This window comes from Struthio camelus, chromosome 2 (assembly GCF_040807025.1).
Source record: "Struthio camelus isolate bStrCam1 chromosome 2, bStrCam1.hap1, whole genome shotgun sequence".
NCBI lineage: Eukaryota > Metazoa > Chordata > Aves > Struthioniformes > Struthionidae > Struthio > Struthio camelus.
Genome location: NC_090943.1, coordinates 59578075 through 59594474, shown reverse-complemented (window position 1 = coordinate 59594474; position 16400 = coordinate 59578075). Strand labels below are relative to the sequence as shown.

The following is a 16400-nucleotide window of genomic DNA, read 5'->3' as shown; positions in this document are numbered from 1 at the left end:
CCACAAAGTTGGTAATTTAGAGGGACAATTTTTATGTAGTGCAGAATAGAGTCCAAGAGCCCTCTCATATATTTAAGCTCTACAGGGAATCAAAGTTCATAGGACTTAGTGTCACTTGGAAAGAATATGCATACTGTGAATTCAGGCTTTATTTAAGAGTATTAGAATATTTGGGGGCAGGGGGGAGTTTAGGGGTACAGACCTTGATAGAATATATTATGCTGTTTTAATAGGGAGTGTGGTGTATTTTAGGGTGGTTTTTTTTTTTTGCTTTGTTTGGGTTTTTTTAAGCTGAATGCTTAAAGTAGGCAGTGTTCCTTTGCTGTCATGCATCCTGAAAGATGACCTGCTCCTAGAAACTCGGGGTAGCAGGACATCCATGAGAAGGCAGAATTTGCTTGGGCTTTATTTTAGACGTAGGATCAGGATCTAAGTGGCCCTCCTAAACGCCATTACTGCTTCGGGGAGCCAATTAGTTCACGGAGGTGCTGGAGTGACAGAAGATAAGAGGTGCAGTAAATCTTCTCTTGCCTTGCAAAATGTTGTGAAATCACTTGTACTATTAAAAATGATTTATCTACTGCGGAAGACAGGAGATAAACCCCCGGCTGGTAGTCGGGAGGTGGAGGGAAGGCCCGAGTCTCTCGGGCTGCCCAGCCTTTAGGAGCAGCACAGCCTTTCGCATTGCTCCGCAGGTGCCCGGGCTACCCGGCGGAAGGAGGACCCTTGCTCACGTCTGACCATAAGGGTTTAATACGGCCCCTTCCCGTTATCTCAGCCTCACGGGCTCCAGCCTGCATCGGGGCCACGCGTGCTTCCTGCCCGGAAAGCGAAGCCCAGAGCTGACCTTGGCCCCAGCCTTCGCCAAGGAACAGCAGAGGGTAAAACCGGTAGGTTTTGGAGGAGCTCGGCCGGCGGGGGGCAGGGTGCCCGCGGCTGTCCCCGCCCGGCGGCCCCGGGGGAGGGCGCAGGGGGCCGCGTCGGGGACGGGCCGCGCCGCCTCCTGCCGCCGCCCGTCGGTGCCGCCGTGTGAGTAGGGGCGGCGGGCGGGGGGAGGGGGCCGCCGCCCTGTTTCGGCGAGGCACCTGCGGGTGAGCGGGCAGGGGGACCCGAGCGTGGAGCCCACGTTAACGGCTGGGGGGAGGGGGGACGGCCCCCTTGCCTCTCGGCCCTGTCGAGAGCGGAGAGCGGGGCCGGCCGGGGCCCGGCCGCCGGTGCTCCCCGGGGCGGCGGGGGCTGAGGCCGGGGCCGGGCGCCGCCGAGAGGGGCTGGGGCAGCGCTGAAGGTGCCCTGCCCTCACTCAAGATGGCGCCGCGCCCCCCCCCCCCGGCGCAGCTGCCACGTGACTAGGGCGGGGCGGGGGAGGCGGTGGTGCGGGCTGGCGCGGGGGGGAGGGGGAGCGCGGGGCGCCGAGGGGCCCCTCAAATGGCGGCGCGTCTCGGGGCAGGCGACATGGCTGCCCCGGCCTGGCTCCTGCGCGGGGTGGGGGCTGGCACAGCCCGAGGCGGGGAACGGTCCCTAGCCGCAGGCGTTGGCCGTCTCGGGGCGTCAGGGAGCCTCCTCCTGAGCTCTTAACGCGCGGAGGGACCTCTCAGCGCTTGGTTTTAAAAAAATGCTTCGTGTAAAGTTCTTCTCCCCCCCCCCTTTTTTTTTTGTTTTAAAGGAATGGTTCATCTGACACCTTGTTGATAGTGAAGTCGCCTCGTGTTCGTAATTCTTTGCCTGGAAAAAGTCCTCGGGTGCTTGGCGCGAGGCCTTGGCAGGACCCCGCGGGGCGCAGTGAGCGCGGGTGGCGGCTGCCGGCCGTTAGGCAGGCGGAGGCTTCCCGTGACAAAAGGCGCAGAGGGCACCAGCTATATTTCATTTTTGTGTCAGTGCCCGCAAGGCAGAGGCAGCGTCCGAGTGTCCTTCCGGCATAGTCAGTGGGGTACTACAAGTCCTACCTGCCTGATGAGGATTTTTTTTTGGGGGGGGGGGAGGAAGGGCTGATGTCACTGGCTTCTTCAGAGCCTGAAGAACCCATAGTTGGAAGATGTTAAGCCTTTTGCCTGAGGAGGAAGGGTGGATTTTGGTGAGGTTAGATATTGATGGGAGCCGGTAGAACTTAGTGCTCGCTGTAGCTGGGTTTGTGTGTAATGCAGATGTGGTTTCAGCTACCTGGTAAATCCAGGTTCAGAAGCTGTACCGGCAGAACTTCTTATTGTACCTCGGCTCTATACTGTTGCTCAGTTTCAGCTGGAGCCTTGTTCGTCTTGCCCCTTAATACCAGTTGACCTCAATTAATGCGCAGTTTAGGTAAAAATTACAGCACACGTGTGAAGTGTGAATAACTCGTTTTGACTGCCAATAACATTTACTCATAGCGGCTAGTGTATGGTGTGGCTTAAAAATGGTATTCTCTGCTGCGATATTTAGTACTACGTTTTTCAAAGCCAGCCCACATCTGCTATTTCCTGTTGTATTTTCCTCAGGGAGACTTCCTAAGTAAAGTAGATAGGGAGGAGTGGACTTATGTGAAGCCACACATCATATAAGTAGACTTATACGAGCCAGAGAACGAGAAATTTCCCGATCCTCCTGGATCTGGAGTTATAAATTACAGTCTGTCATGATGCTTGTGCAGTGCTGAAACTTTACCTCAACCTTGGTGTGGGTCCATTCGCTGGATTCTGCAGAGTAACTCAGAAGCTGCCGTGGACAGGGCTGTGCTACTGAGAATTGTGAAATACAATGGGCTTCCTCAATGCTTTTTTAAGTAGTTGCTGGGAGCCAGACTTCACAGTTTCTATATGTGCCTGTAAGTACGTTAGGTAGCTTTTGCTTTGTAATGGTAACTGTGGTGGGAGAGGCAGGCAAGATGTGCTTGTGGCATAACAGGGTTTCTAATTTTGCTATGGATAGCAACTTTTGCAAATGAACTTGGAGAACTCAGATCTCTCTAGTGACTAGCTCGGTTAAGGGCTCAGATGTGGAGGAAAAAAATCTTGCAAGGTCTCTGGAGGTTTGAATACTGTTGTTCTCCCTTGTTGAGAACTTAGATCTTCCGAGGCTTTAGGTTGGATTCCCAAAGGTATTTAAAAAGGTATTAAACACTTGGGGAGTGGTGCTGAGGTTCCTGGTGCTCGTGCTTTACAGGCCTTGTAGCTGTTGTACAAAATCTACTGCAAAGCACTGATGTATATTGTTGGAAAACCTCTTTTGACTGTCTATATTCTTGACTGGTGAGTAACAGTCTCTTCTTCTGCTTTCACTTTGATAGGAATAATGTTTCCAACATGTCTGTGCAATCGCTGCTTTGTGAAAGAATTGCTGTTGCCAAAGAATTAATCAAGAGAGCGGAAGCCCTTTCCAAGTCCCAGAGGGGGAATATAGAAGGTGGGGCAAAACTATGCAGCAAACTGAAGGCCGAGTTAAATTTCTTACGCAAGGTGGAGGCAGGGAAAGTGGCCATTAAAGAATCCCATCTGCAGAGTACAAACCTTACCCACCTCCAAGCCATTATTCAGTCAGCAGAGAACCTGGAGGGCGTTGTCAGTGTCCTCCATGTTTTTGCTTATGAGGACAGGTTTGGAGACAAACAGACACTAGTGGTAGATGTTGTTGCAAATGGAGGTCACACGTGGGTGAAGGCCATTGGTCGGAAGGCTGAGGCCCTGCATAACATCTGGCTGGGAAGGGGCCAGTATGGTGACAAAAGCGTCATTGAGCAGGCAGAGGACTTCCTGCAAGCAAGCTGTCAGCAGCCAGTGGAGTACAGCAATCCTCACATAATCTTTGCATTCTACAACAGTGTGTCCAGTCCTATGGCAGAGAGACTCAAGGAGATGGGAATATCTGTGCGGGGAGACATTGTTGCTGTGAACGCACTGTTAGAGCCATCTACAGAAAACCGACACCAAAGTGCCAGCGAATCAGATGAAGAAAGCCCTGAACTCCTGCAGGTGACCAGAGTAGACCGGGAGAATTTAGTGGCCAGCGTTGCTTTTCCCACCCAGATCAAAGTGAATGTGTGCAATAGAGTTAACTTGGACATCACTACCTTAATTACCTACGTCTCTGCTCTGAGCTATGGTGGCTGCTACTTCACCTTCAAGGAAAAAGTGCTCACGGAGCAAGCAGCTCAAGAGAGGAGGGAGAGAGTTCTGCCTCAGTTGGACGAGTTTATGGAGGGGAAAGAGCTCTTTGCCTGCGAGTCTGCTGTCAGAGATTTTCAGTCCATCTTGGAGACCTTGGGAGGACCTGGGGAGAAAGAACGAGCAGCGTTGCTCGTTAAAAGAATTAACGTGGTGCCAGATCAACCATCTGACCGTGCCTTAGGACTAGTGGCAAGTTCAAAAATCAACAGCCGTTCTCTAACCATCTTTGGGACAGGAGACTCTTTAAAGGCCATCACCATGACTGCAAATAGTGGTTTTGTGAGGGCAGCAGCTAACCAAGGTGTCAAGTTTAGTGTTTTTATCCATCAGCCGAGAGCATTGACAGAAAGCAAAGAATCTGTTGCTACACCTTTACCAAAGAGCTGCCCACCAGATAATGGACTCTAGGTCATTTAATGAGTTAGTCATTGAAATAATCTGTTCTGAAGGATGAGTTTTTTTCTCTTATGGTAGCTTATGGCAGATGCTGCAAAGGAGGCCTTTGGGGAAATGCAAAAGTCATAACAATACATGTTTTTGGTGTATATCAGTGAAAAGAGTAACTGTAGCAGTGGAAGGGTTCCTAAGGGGACTTGCAATATCTTTACTCAATTCTTGTGTTTTTGTTCAGCTGACCTACAGTAATTTATTCAGTAAGGTAATAAGTTTTCAGTGAAAATCGTTAACTGTCTTATGATATATTAATTGTATCCGTCCCTATTAAAATGTTCAGTTAAAGCACGGTTTTCCTTGCCCTTTGTCATTTTTGCCCTCTTCACAGGGATTAAAGTCACCTCCTTAAATGGACTTCAGACTTCGCTTCTGTGGAACTTAAGTCCTTCTTTCACCTAATCTGTTCCACAGAGTTCTCTGTGGATTCAGAGGTACCTCCTACAGAGACCTGTGCCTTATTGAGTGTATAGTTCATGAAGACATGACTAGTAGCCATGAATAAAAACCAGCTTAAGCCTTTCTTCTTCTTTTACTCAGAAGAGCCTCTGTATGTTTAGTGTGTTAGAGTGAATTAAGCAACAGCTTTAACATTCCTAGAAAAATCAATTGAGACTGGAGTTGTATTGGCACTAGTATGTTGGGACTCACAGGCCAAACTAACGTGGGGGAGCCAGTGGTAGCTGACCAAAGTGTGCGCGGGGCAAATTCACTTCCTTTTCTCCGTCTTAGGTTTTGTCCCATTCAAGAAACAGATTGATGCTTCAGGTAGTAGAGGGCTTCTGAACAGAGCCAGCGCCCAGGAGGTTTCAATGTTGAGGAATTCTGTACTGAGGATGCAGGGCGAGCTTGAATTTGGCTCTATTACTTCTGGGTTATTTGCAACAAAGCGAACAGAATGCTCCCTGAGGTCTTTTAGGGTCAGCATGGAGAAGCAGGAAGTTTATGGGGACTGTGGTTTATTGCTAGTTTGCTCTATAATAAGTGGGAAATTCTTTCGCTGATGTTATAAATTGCTGTTTTCACTTGGTGTTGAAGAAATAACAATTTCACTTTTTTTTTTTGTTTCCAGGAGAGAGATGCTGTTTTAGAACCCTTTCTAATGTTTTTCTGTATGCTGCAATGCCAGCAATTGCTGTTTGGTAATAATTTGAATCAGGTTCCCAGTGGAAAATGTTGAGATGCCTATGAACCTTCTGGCCCTGAGCTATACGTTTTATCAGGTCAATGAGAGAGATACCTGCTGAATATTTTATAGGCTGTTGTTGAACAAGACAGCTTTATTTTGCAGCTTATAGTTCATGTGAAGGACATTGTCTTGCCTCTTGCCTCCTCATTCTAAATTTCCTTCTTACAATCTGAAGCAGCTGCAGCACTGCAATGCTGTCCTTAGCCATAGTGTGTGCCAGTTTCCTTCTGTCTCCAGTATTCTGGTGTACTCTAGCACTGGTGTAAAAACACTGAGTACTGCACTTAGTGTGCCTTTTCCAGCTGAGTAAACTAGCACCAGGGAGCAAAGCCAAACTTTTTGCTAGTGTGAATCTTGTTGTGCTCTGCTCTGAATGTGGAATAACTTGTTAGGAGCTGTCACTTATATACCCTTGCTGTGTATCTTTACCTATAACTTTTCATAATACTTTTGATAATGGGGCAGCCTGTTCTTTACTTTGGCAGGTATTCAGCTTCACCTGGTGTTCATTCTTGCTGGTCCCTGAGGTAACCTGTGTGATTTAGCTAAAGTAGATACAAAACTGGGTTTTGTTTTTTGCTACTTCAAAACCCTTTCCTCTACTTGCCAGCTTCACAGGTCTCCCTCACTGAATTGCTCTAATAAAACATCTAATTTGTTCCTACAATCTAACGCTGTTTAACAAAACTTCACGATAGGCTGCCTCAATGTATCCATTAATTTCCTCAGAGCTCTTTTGAAGAGAAGAGAGTAGAATGTACTGAAACAGTATAAATAGTACAATATTCTGGCTGTGATAGAGAAGCACAACTCTAGCTCTGTAATTAATGCAAGTTGCATCATATAGGAGGTCAGGGAGATTTATCATAGTATGATGGATTTACCAAAGCACAACCACAGGTACTTGTGAAACTTTGCAGCGATTTACAGCTCAGTAAAGAGAGATTTCTTTTTATTTCTGCCATGAGAGCGCTTACTCAGAACACCTGAAAGACATCTTTCTACTGCAGTAGGTGTGAGACTCGAGGTGGGAGAGGCCGTCTGTGGAGATCATGGACTGTGTGTCTAAAAAACTGTGCTTCTGTTTGGTATTAGAAGTCTTGAAAGAAGGTGCAAGAAACCTCATAATAATTTATGAGTAAACAGACTATGAAAGAAGAATTTTCCCTTGTTTGCAGCTTAGAGCTTGTAAAGCTAAGGTCCCAAGAGGCAACTTACTATATTCATCACTGACTAATCTGTTTTACAATTTTACGGGATATACTTGAAGCTGAGTATGTGATATCAGTGAATTCTGCATGATAATTCACTATGGTCTTTTTTAAAAAATAAATCCTTTTAAATTGTTTAAATTGCTTTTAAATTGCTTGCGGCTTTTTTATAGGAGAAAGCTACTTTATTTCACTCCTTTTTGTGGCTCTTAAGAACGGGGTTTCCACAGTATTCCTTGATGAATCCTGTTTCCTCTTGAACACCCTCTAACGATGTTTCTGCAAACTACAGGTTTGTGTATTGAGGGAGAGAGCGAGCGCAAACGAGCACTCACTCACTCGCCCTCATTCTTACTGGTAGATGACCTAGAGGAAGCAATTAAAAACAAGTAACTTCTGTATTGCCTAATAAGAACTGGGCAAATTCTGTCTGCTGTATTTATTCTCGGTCCTGCTGCTGCAGAGCTAGTTGATTTGTTTTGTACTGACAGTTTGGTATGAACGTCTAGTGAAACTCTGTTTAAAAGCCTTTGTATCTGGAGCCATCGTGTTGGTTTTATTCATTACAAGTCAAAATACTTTTGCCCAAACATCCAGCACGATATTTATTACTAAACTAATTTTATTTGTCCTACTAGTGTATACCAACTATATGATCAATATTTTAGGAATGCAAAGCTCTTTTTTTTTTAATTATTATTATTTTGTGCTGTGTCTGCATGTTGCATGGTGCCATAAAAAGTGTGATTTTTGAGCCATTTTCCCCTATAACCGATGTTCTGGCTTATTGGTCAAACAGAAGTGCAACACTGACAGACTGTAAGAATAATTTTACAAGGTGAGCGCTGAAACTGGATGCTGATACGGAACCAAAATGTGCTTTGATTGTAACACTGAATGTTTTTTGTATTGCTTTCTAAGATGTTGGTGATCTACATAATATTAATAAAAGTTCACCGTGTTTGGGCTTGGTGAGTTTAGAGAGCTTCCATTTCATTTTACAAATGGGGAGTTAGAGGTAGGAATTTATTTACGATTTTACAAATAAGGCATTAGAAAATTTCAAGTTAGGGTTGAAAATGAGCTGGAAAAACTGGCAACCCAGGACTGCCTACCCTTTCTTCCAGTATCATACAGTTGCTTTGTCTGCACTACAGCAGGCACTTGCGGATATGGAGACTTCTCATTTGCTGCAATATATTTTTGTTGTTTTTGGTTTGATTTTGTTTGTTTGTTTTTGTTTTGTTTTTTTTTCCCATGAAGTCTTTCAGCATTAACCTGCTTGATGACGAAGTGTTCCTAAACTGTTTTAGAGAACCTTGGTCTTGTGGCACTGTTTTGATTTGCGCTATCTGTGTATTGTTCTACGTTCTAAGCCTGTAATGGCTTTGAAGAGAACCAGCGTCTCTGCTCTGTGCAGCACCCAGCCTGCTCTCTTTGCTCCAACAGTAAGACTACTGAACAAGGAACGCTGCAGTTGATCCCAGGCAATAGAAAGTACTTGGATATTAAACAGGAAATAAATAGGTAAGTTATATAGTACGTTCTTATTTCTATTCTAACTTTGCATCCACGGTTTTGTGAAAAGCAGACTTTTTTTTGGATATTCCTACTTCTGTTTATTACTTACCTGTGTTCTGGCAGACAAAATTTCCAAAAAGTGACTTGTGTGTCATTGTACCTGTAAGCCATGAAAGCCCTCTGCGGTAGTTTTGCACATTGCAGCCACTATTGGGTAAATGTAGCATTCTTTGGTAGAATAATGAGCTAAAGAATAGCTTTGGTTTTGAGCTGTCCCCTCCTCTGATGCCTTTTGATAGTAAAGCACTATGCTGTAGTTTTCTGGAGCCTGTCTGAAAATATTTTTGCAACCCTGTTCCTAAATGCTGAATACTGTACATGGACTTGGTCACAAGTTAACAGTTAAAGAGCAAGAAAAAAATATATCAGTTGTTGAGAAAAAAGTTTGAGAGAAGACTTAGAAAAACTGCCCTTTTTGTTTTTTAGGATTTTTTTTGTTTTTTAATGGCGAATAGGATTTTCAATAATGACAAGGCATGTAGCTGCATTGGCATTCTTTATTTCTGATTGTTATGCAAGCAGTACAGCACACCTGTGATGAAACTAAAGTGTTACAGTTGAAGTAAGCAAGAATGAAACCGAGTTCTTGAACTGAAGGCCATGGCTACTATTTTCCTACAAGCTGTAGTTGCAGGCTGCAGTGAGTTCTGCCCTGCTGTCTGTTTTGCTGAAAGCACTGATTGTTCATATGTGGCAAAGTCAACTCATCAGGTGAGTGTAGCTGTTGCTTTTCCATCAGGATTTAACGTTGCACTTCATTCTAGAATAAAAACAAAGACAGTGAATGTAGAGATGTTCTACAGAGTGACAGAGCTGCTTGGAATTGCGAGTTTGGGCTTTGCAAGTTTTTTCCTATGAAGACCACGGAAATTAAGATTGCTTCTATGTCGATTATTGACGTTTATTAAAAAGACAAAACAAACAACATCCTCCCCTGGCCCTGAGTGTTCAGAAGATCCTTCTGTCCACTTAAAGGATCCTTATTTATAATGTCTTTCACAAAATAAATTCCTCCCTTTTTAAAAAAAGAAAACAGCCCAAAAGAATTAACAACATCTAATAATGAAGCTGTGTCCCTTTATTCCTAAATGAGGCTGAGTGCATGATAAAAAAGCAGCTCGCTATGGCAGTGAGAAACATGGAGATATAGGACATAGCAGTTTACATTGCAGTGTAGGAACCAAAATCCAGATGATGAAAGAGCGAGTAGTATGAGCACTCAATGGTATTTTTTGGCTAAGGTTCTTCACATTCATTTGGTAAAGCATTTGGGGTGTCAGTGCTCCACTGCTGGTAACAGTGGCGAAGGTGATATTTTACAGAGAGCTCAGGAGATTCTGCTGTAGCGCTGCCTTGTTATGTGAGTGGTAGTAGTGCTGACTAATTGCTGAGGTTGCTCCATTTTCTGAAACCACACTGGACGTGATATTATAACTTAAAATTTCCCTAGGACATACATAGGCTCTAAAATGCCACTGAAGTAGGTGAGGAGATGGACTTAGCCATCGTGAGAGAAGCAAAGCAGGAAAACTTCAAAGGAAATGTTTTAAAGAGAAAGCATTTTCAAAAGATGAAGCAGCTGATATGAACAACAGTAAAGGAATATGGAAGGTAAGGTCAGTATTAGATTGTCTTGCTAACCAGACTGAAAGCATGGTGAGGAAACTGGTGAGGATGACAGGAAAATTAATTCTTTGGTGTGTCCTTCTTCCATGTTCTGTGCCCTGCTGTGAACTCTAGAGAAGCTGCTGAGAGCCCTAATGGGGGTAGAGCCTTCAGAGGGAGGTAATGCTATTCGAGACAAGATCTTGGTCTAGATGACATATTGCACAATCTCTTTTCAGGTGAAAAACAATCCCATACAGATGAATGGTATGACAGAACCCCTACTGTAGTCATTGAAATTCTGACTCTTCCAGTTCTTCTTCTGTAGGGGATAATTTGACTCTTTTCAGAGCAGAGGTTTACTGGAGTGCGATCTCACTCAAATGGACCGCGGTGCTTTGTAACAATGAAACTCTGCTATATAAATCTGTTCCCTCCACACCACGAATGCACTTCAAAAGCCAGTATTGATTTAATCTGCTAGAAAAGCCTCTTTCATGGAAAAAGGGAGGTGAGGCTTCCTTTTTTCACATACAGTTGTAAAGCGCACTCATCCATAGTAACTCAACTCGTCTTAAGGAGTTTGACCTTCTTTTCCATTACTAACTTTTTTTTTTTTTGGAAGAGAGGGGAGAGAAGCAGAAGTTCACTACATCTCTCTAGATCTCTGGCATGCCAGATACCCAGTCAGAATCAGACTACAAGAAAAAGCGTTATTTCGTATGTGTCTTCCGCCAGCAGTGCAGGTAAGGTGGGAGCACTGGAGTAACAAAATAAAGTCAGGTAACAATAACATGAGGACAATCAAAGACAAAATGGGTCTTACCAGATGTTTCGGTGGCTGACTCCTGGGTCGGTTCTTTGCTTGGCTCCTCGCTTGGCTTGGGGGTCGATTCGGTACTTGGCTCTCCGCTCAGCTCCCAAGTACCCTGTCCACCTTCTTGCACTCCAGTGTTCCCTCTTTGTTCCATGCCTTCCTCCTTGTATGAGTCTCTGCTGTAGTCCAGGGGGGACTCAGTGCTTGCTTGCATGCTGGGATCTCTGCTTTGCTCTACACTTGTTGCCTCAAACTTAGTGGTAACAGGGGTACCTAGAAAACACAAAAGGATACACAGATGACGAGAGTAGTTTGAAAAGCCAAGTTACTTTTATGGGTATCTAAATGTGTATGTACGTAGTTGTTTTTATCAAGATCAGAGATCCCAAGTAGGAGTTTGCCCAGGGAAGAAAAAAAAGTATCTGTGAATAAATCCATTCTTGAATGTGAATCTCTCATTTCAGATTGACAGGGGTTGATTTGGCTATATGCTGCGGACTGGACAAAACGCCGTAGCCTGTGTTCTTGCCGTGTGTTTGACTCACCTTGTGCCTTTAGCAGATCAACCAGAATCAGAGCCAGCAGCGCTGAAAGGATTGCCATCTTTCTCAACATCGTTACCTGAATGCCTCGTTAAACACAAATGTTGGGAGGCAAGGGAAAGAAGTTTGAAATATCTAGCTGGCAGGAAGCTCTGGCTATTTAAAGGCAAGCCCGTGACTCTGCCCACTTTGGAGCCTTCCTGAAAGTAGCAGGTTGCAAAAACAATGTCCCGATTACATTTTCAAAGTGAATTTAGGACCTGTCAGTGTCTGTAATCAGTCAGTTCCTGCTTATTGCTTCAGGGAGAGGTGACCTTTACTGCAAGCTGTGAAGGACATTGCAGGCTGAGAGGTGGGGCAGTTGTGGCAAAGGCCCCAGACCGTCGTGATGCCACTAATGATGTCACAGCTTGCTTCTGGCAGTGCTGGTTTCTCAAGACAATTGATCCTGCTGGCTTTGAATGCGGATCTTCCAAAGTCCTTTGATATGACACTTGACAAATTGGAAGTGCCTCATGGTAACAGGTGAAAGGTGAAGTGACTGAAAAACATGCAGCTGGCTTTTGTGTTGTAAGGAAATAGTAGCAATGTTAAAGAGCTGGGGTGTTTTGATCAAGCCTAGAAGAACGTTTTGTTGTAAAGCCTTCCTTTTTCATTGTGGAGAACACGTGTGTAGATGTGCGCATCTACAATGCTGTCTCAGCCCAAAAGTGATGCATTTGAAAGATCTGGACAGCATAAGACAAATCACCAGGAAGGAGCCAACTGTTTTGTGTGGTTTAATTTCTGATGCAGAAAAGATGCTCTGTTTGCATCGATACAGGCCCCCATGACCTTCCCCATCCCTGCTCCCTGATAGCCAGGGGAAGTGGGTCTCAACAGGATACCCAGAGGTTGTGGCAAATGCTACTAGGTCAGCAGTCAATGTCAGCTGGGGCAGGAGGGGACTTCAGGCTCATATATTCGACTTTGTAATACAGATTCTGAATTGTGGGCCTGTTTCTGTATCTTATGCTGCTATGAGTGAATGGTATAGTTACTGTAATTAGCAATTAGCAGAATTAGGTTTGTAGCAAATTATTGAAAAGGAATTCAGAATCTGGCTCTCTAAGGTTTTCTTTTTCATTCATCTGGTTTCACTTGTTTAATATTGCATCAACTTATTTTTTCAGCACAGTGTTTCTTTCAAGCTGTTTCCACCTCTAGGGTTTGCCTAAGGCATTATTCTTCTAATCAAGCTTCTTATGGTGCAACAGAAAGACTCTTCCCCCCACCCCTTGAAGTGAAAAAGAAAACTGATGCCCTCGAACACCTACGGATATATGCTTTCTGCAGTAGACTTCTCCTGTGTACTAGTTTCAATTGAAGGCTGATGTGTATCATCTTTTTTTAAATTGAATGGAATAATCTGACTGATGAAGACTCATCTGTATGAGGTATCAATGTGACACACAGTTCAGAAGTCTTAAGATAATTGTCTGTAATTAGCATAAATCCTCATTGTACACTAACAACTCTCTCTTTTTTTTCTTCGCTGTTCTTGACATTTTTTTTTTATAACACAGTAATATAGCACAGTTAAATTCATGAGGAGATGGGCATGTTACTTGTGGAGGAAAAGCAAAAAAAAAAAAAAAAAAAAGACGCAGATTCTGTTGTTCCTGCTGAATTATACCACTGTGCAAGGAAAGAGGAGTTGTCATGTTACTCCCTCAGCAGATATTAAAGTCAATTTTAAAAGTATTTCTCTTATGGTGAGTGGAATGAAATGCTTCAGGAAAAAGGCAAGCTACTTTCACAAAGTTAATTGAGCAAATTTGCCTATTTCTCTCTGTTGAGATCTCTACTGCTTGTTTGATTGTTACAGCATCAAACAAATTGGATGAGCTGAACTTAAACATTCTGCAGCAGGGTTGGAGGCTGTTTGTTTGTCTGAAGACAAAGTTGGATTCACTGATTGCTCACTGCTGCCAGTCATACTGAGTGAGTAAAGACTTGTGAAGGAGAAATCTCAGAAGCCTGTAATCAAGAGGTAAATTCTGAATAGGAGTTCTTCTGACTGGGTATTTCAAAGATTAGTACAGGGCATGTCTCTACAGGGCATATCTCTCACCGTTTAATATCTTCATCAGTAATCTGAAAGTAAATTGCTGAACAGATCAACACATGAGATTATTAAAGAATAAATAATGATGAGGACAGCACTATCTTATAGGGTTATTGCCTTGTTAGCTGGGGCCTTTTGAACAAAATGCAACCAAATGGCATGTAAAAATTAGGCATATAGGGTAAAGGAATGAAAGCCATACTTAAAGCATGAAGGCTGCATTCTGGAAAACAGCCCTTCTGCAACTGATTTTGTCCCCATATACTGCCCACAGTCCAAATTTTCACATTCACTATGGAATGTGAACAAGTTAGGATAAAGAAACAAACCATAAACGTTAGTTTGTTTCTGGAAAAAGATCCCTTCCTATGAAGGGAGAAACTTTTGAGATGCCTAATCCATTTATTTTATCAAAAAGAAAGATACAAGAATGACTTAACCGTTTGTAAACATTTCCATGGAGGGAAAAAATGATAGGTTCTAAAGCAATCATTAATGCCATGGACAAAGGCATAGCCAGAGGCTGTGGCTTGATGCTAAAACAAAACTAAATTAATGATTTGGGCACTACTCACAGGGCTCAATAAGGGGGAATTGGGTGACATTTAAAAACCTGATGGATAAAGAAAAAATAAAGTCGATTAGTCAAGTTCCTCTTAGCCTTGCGGTTTCTGAGTCTTGATTATCTGGGTTATGTATCATTATTGAGCTTCTAGCAGGAAGCAAATATAACTTGAATTCTGTGGAGGCGGGTCACCACTTTCACCTGGTGGTAGAAGGTGTTTGGTCTCATTGTTAAAATGCTGAAGTTTACACCATAGTAGGCACAGCTGTATGAATTGTTCAGCTAATGTGTCCAGTTTGCTCTTGTGCAGCAGGTGAAAGCTGTGGAAGTATCCACAGAGCATCCTTCTTCAGGAAAATAAAAGTAAAGTCTGTCTTAACAGAATTAGAGTTTCTAAGGGATTCCTAGTAGAAACCTTCAGTAACTAAAATTGTTTGATAATCCGTGGAGCAGAAAAAAGGATAGGCTGTGATGGTTTTGTTTGTTTGTTTGTGAATGCTATTTCTATGGAGGGACAACTTCACTCATTCTTTCTTACCGTTCAGGCCAGGTGCTTTGATTGATACTGAGGCTGAGACTGTTACGTGGAGCTCCAGGAGCAATGAGACAAAGAAATTATGTTTCCTACACTTCTGTGCCTGTTCAGTGACTGGAGATGAAAACTTATTTTCCCTCTTAACAAACCAGGGCAAGTATTCCAAAGGTGTGCTCTGCAGGCCGGCACAGGGCCAAGGGGTTTTGGCATCGATAATCAATGACTGAAGCAAGTCATGGTACGTAACCTCCCTTCTCCCTCAACTCCAAATTGGGAAATGTGGTACAGGGTATTAAAGGGTTCTCATTTACTAATAATACTGTAAACAAATGATAATAAAAGTATTTTTTTACATTTGGTTCTTTTCCTGCCTAGATGATGATTTTTATATTTCTTTCACCTTAAAACAAACAGGGGGCATGAAATGAAGCTCATTAGAGCTAGAATCAAAGCAAGAGATATGACTTGACAGGTGATGGAGGAACTAGCTGTCAGAAGTTTGCATAAACCTCAAGAGAAGACTGAGTGCATGGTATAGTAACACTGACAGAGACTAAGTGCATAGAAACCCAAGTGATTTTTAGATGAAAGAATAGGGTCACAGGATAATTCAGGTTGGAAGGGACCTCAGGAGGTCTCTAGTCCAATCTCCTGCTCAGATCAGGCTCAGCTAGCTCATACCAGTTTACTTGGAGCTTAATCCAATCTGGTCTTGAAAACCTCCAAAGATGGCGCCTCTCCAACCTCTCTGGGTAACTTGTTTCAATGCTTGGCTGTCCTCATAGTAAGAAAGTGTTTCCATACAGTCAGTCTGAACCTCTCTTATTTCAGCTTATGCCTGTTGTCCCTTGTCCTCCCACTGTGTACCACTATTAAGCCTGATTCCATCTTCTTGATAACCTTGATAAATAGTTGGAAAGCGGAAAGTGTTAGCTGGACGCTGACGCATTATATGCCTTTATGTACATATACAGTATAAAGGCTTATTTTTACTCTTTTTTGGGCAGCAGCTTATCGCCACTGTTGGAAACAGGACACTGAGTTAGGTGGATCCTTGGTCTGACTGGGAACGTTAAGCATATTGACTGCTTTCCTCATGCATTAGTCCAGAAAAGTATTAGATGATGATCCTAATTTGACTATCTGAAACAGCTGCAGAACATTTAAAACCAAAAGTAACCAGTGTTTTCATTGAGTGGTAAGCAAATGCTAATACTATTTTTAAGGTGTTACAGAACACTTTTTATGTATAAAACCTAGTCTTTTTCAGTTTTAGGATCTTTCCAAAGGAGACCATTTGGGAAAGTGTTTAATTTACAGAAGTAGACTCAGTCTCAGAGACCTGTGGGATTGCACAACATTTGAAAGAAACTACTATTTAAAAGCTATCTATTTCTTTGTTAGCAGCAAGGACCAGATTTTCTGGAAAGGTGAAAGATGCTGAGACTATCTCATTCTTTTCTTGTGAGCTGAGGGTTCTAAGTGCCCCAGGACATCTTGTGTCAGATGCAACTATTTAGGTTTTGGGAAAAGGATCTGTGGTAGCGTCCCTTCAGACTTTTATTTGTATTTTGCAAAGATGTTTTTCTTTTTTCATGGATATTAGCTTGGGAGAAAAGTCAAATATTCTGTTTCTTCAGTGTTAAATTCCACAAAGGCAGG

The 16400-nt window shown here is 43.4% G+C and overlaps 1 protein-coding gene and 1 long non-coding RNA gene across 5 annotated transcripts; both read left to right on the top strand.

The window, feature by feature from the left end:
* Positions 1-504: 504 nt before the first annotated feature.
* On the top strand, positions 505-4877 carry C2H7orf25 (chromosome 2 C7orf25 homolog). 4 transcript variants are annotated; one of them, XM_068935986.1, is made up of 3 exons: positions 1400-1621; positions 2624-2797; positions 3260-4877. In XM_068935986.1, the coding sequence occupies exons 2-3, from the start codon at positions 2790-2792 to the stop codon at positions 4542-4544; spliced, it is 1293 nt and encodes a 430-aa protein (XP_068792087.1). In that variant the 5' UTR covers positions 1400-1621; positions 2624-2789; the 3' UTR covers positions 4545-4877. The 4 variants fall into 4 exon arrangements, with proteins under 4 accessions (XP_068792089.1, XP_068792090.1, XP_068792088.1 ...); XM_068935988.1 differs by lacking the exons at positions 1400-1621; positions 2624-2797 and adding an exon at positions 505-890; XM_068935989.1 differs by lacking the exons at positions 1400-1621; positions 2624-2797 and adding an exon at positions 967-1029.
* An 8302-nt stretch (positions 4878-13179) lies between these two features.
* On the top strand, positions 13180-15065 carry LOC138066367 (uncharacterized). Its single transcript, XR_011139767.1, has 3 exons — positions 13180-13285; positions 13399-13563; positions 14749-15065. It is a non-coding gene; the product is annotated as an uncharacterized lncRNA (long non-coding RNA).
* The last annotated feature ends 1335 nt before the right edge of the window (positions 15066-16400 follow it).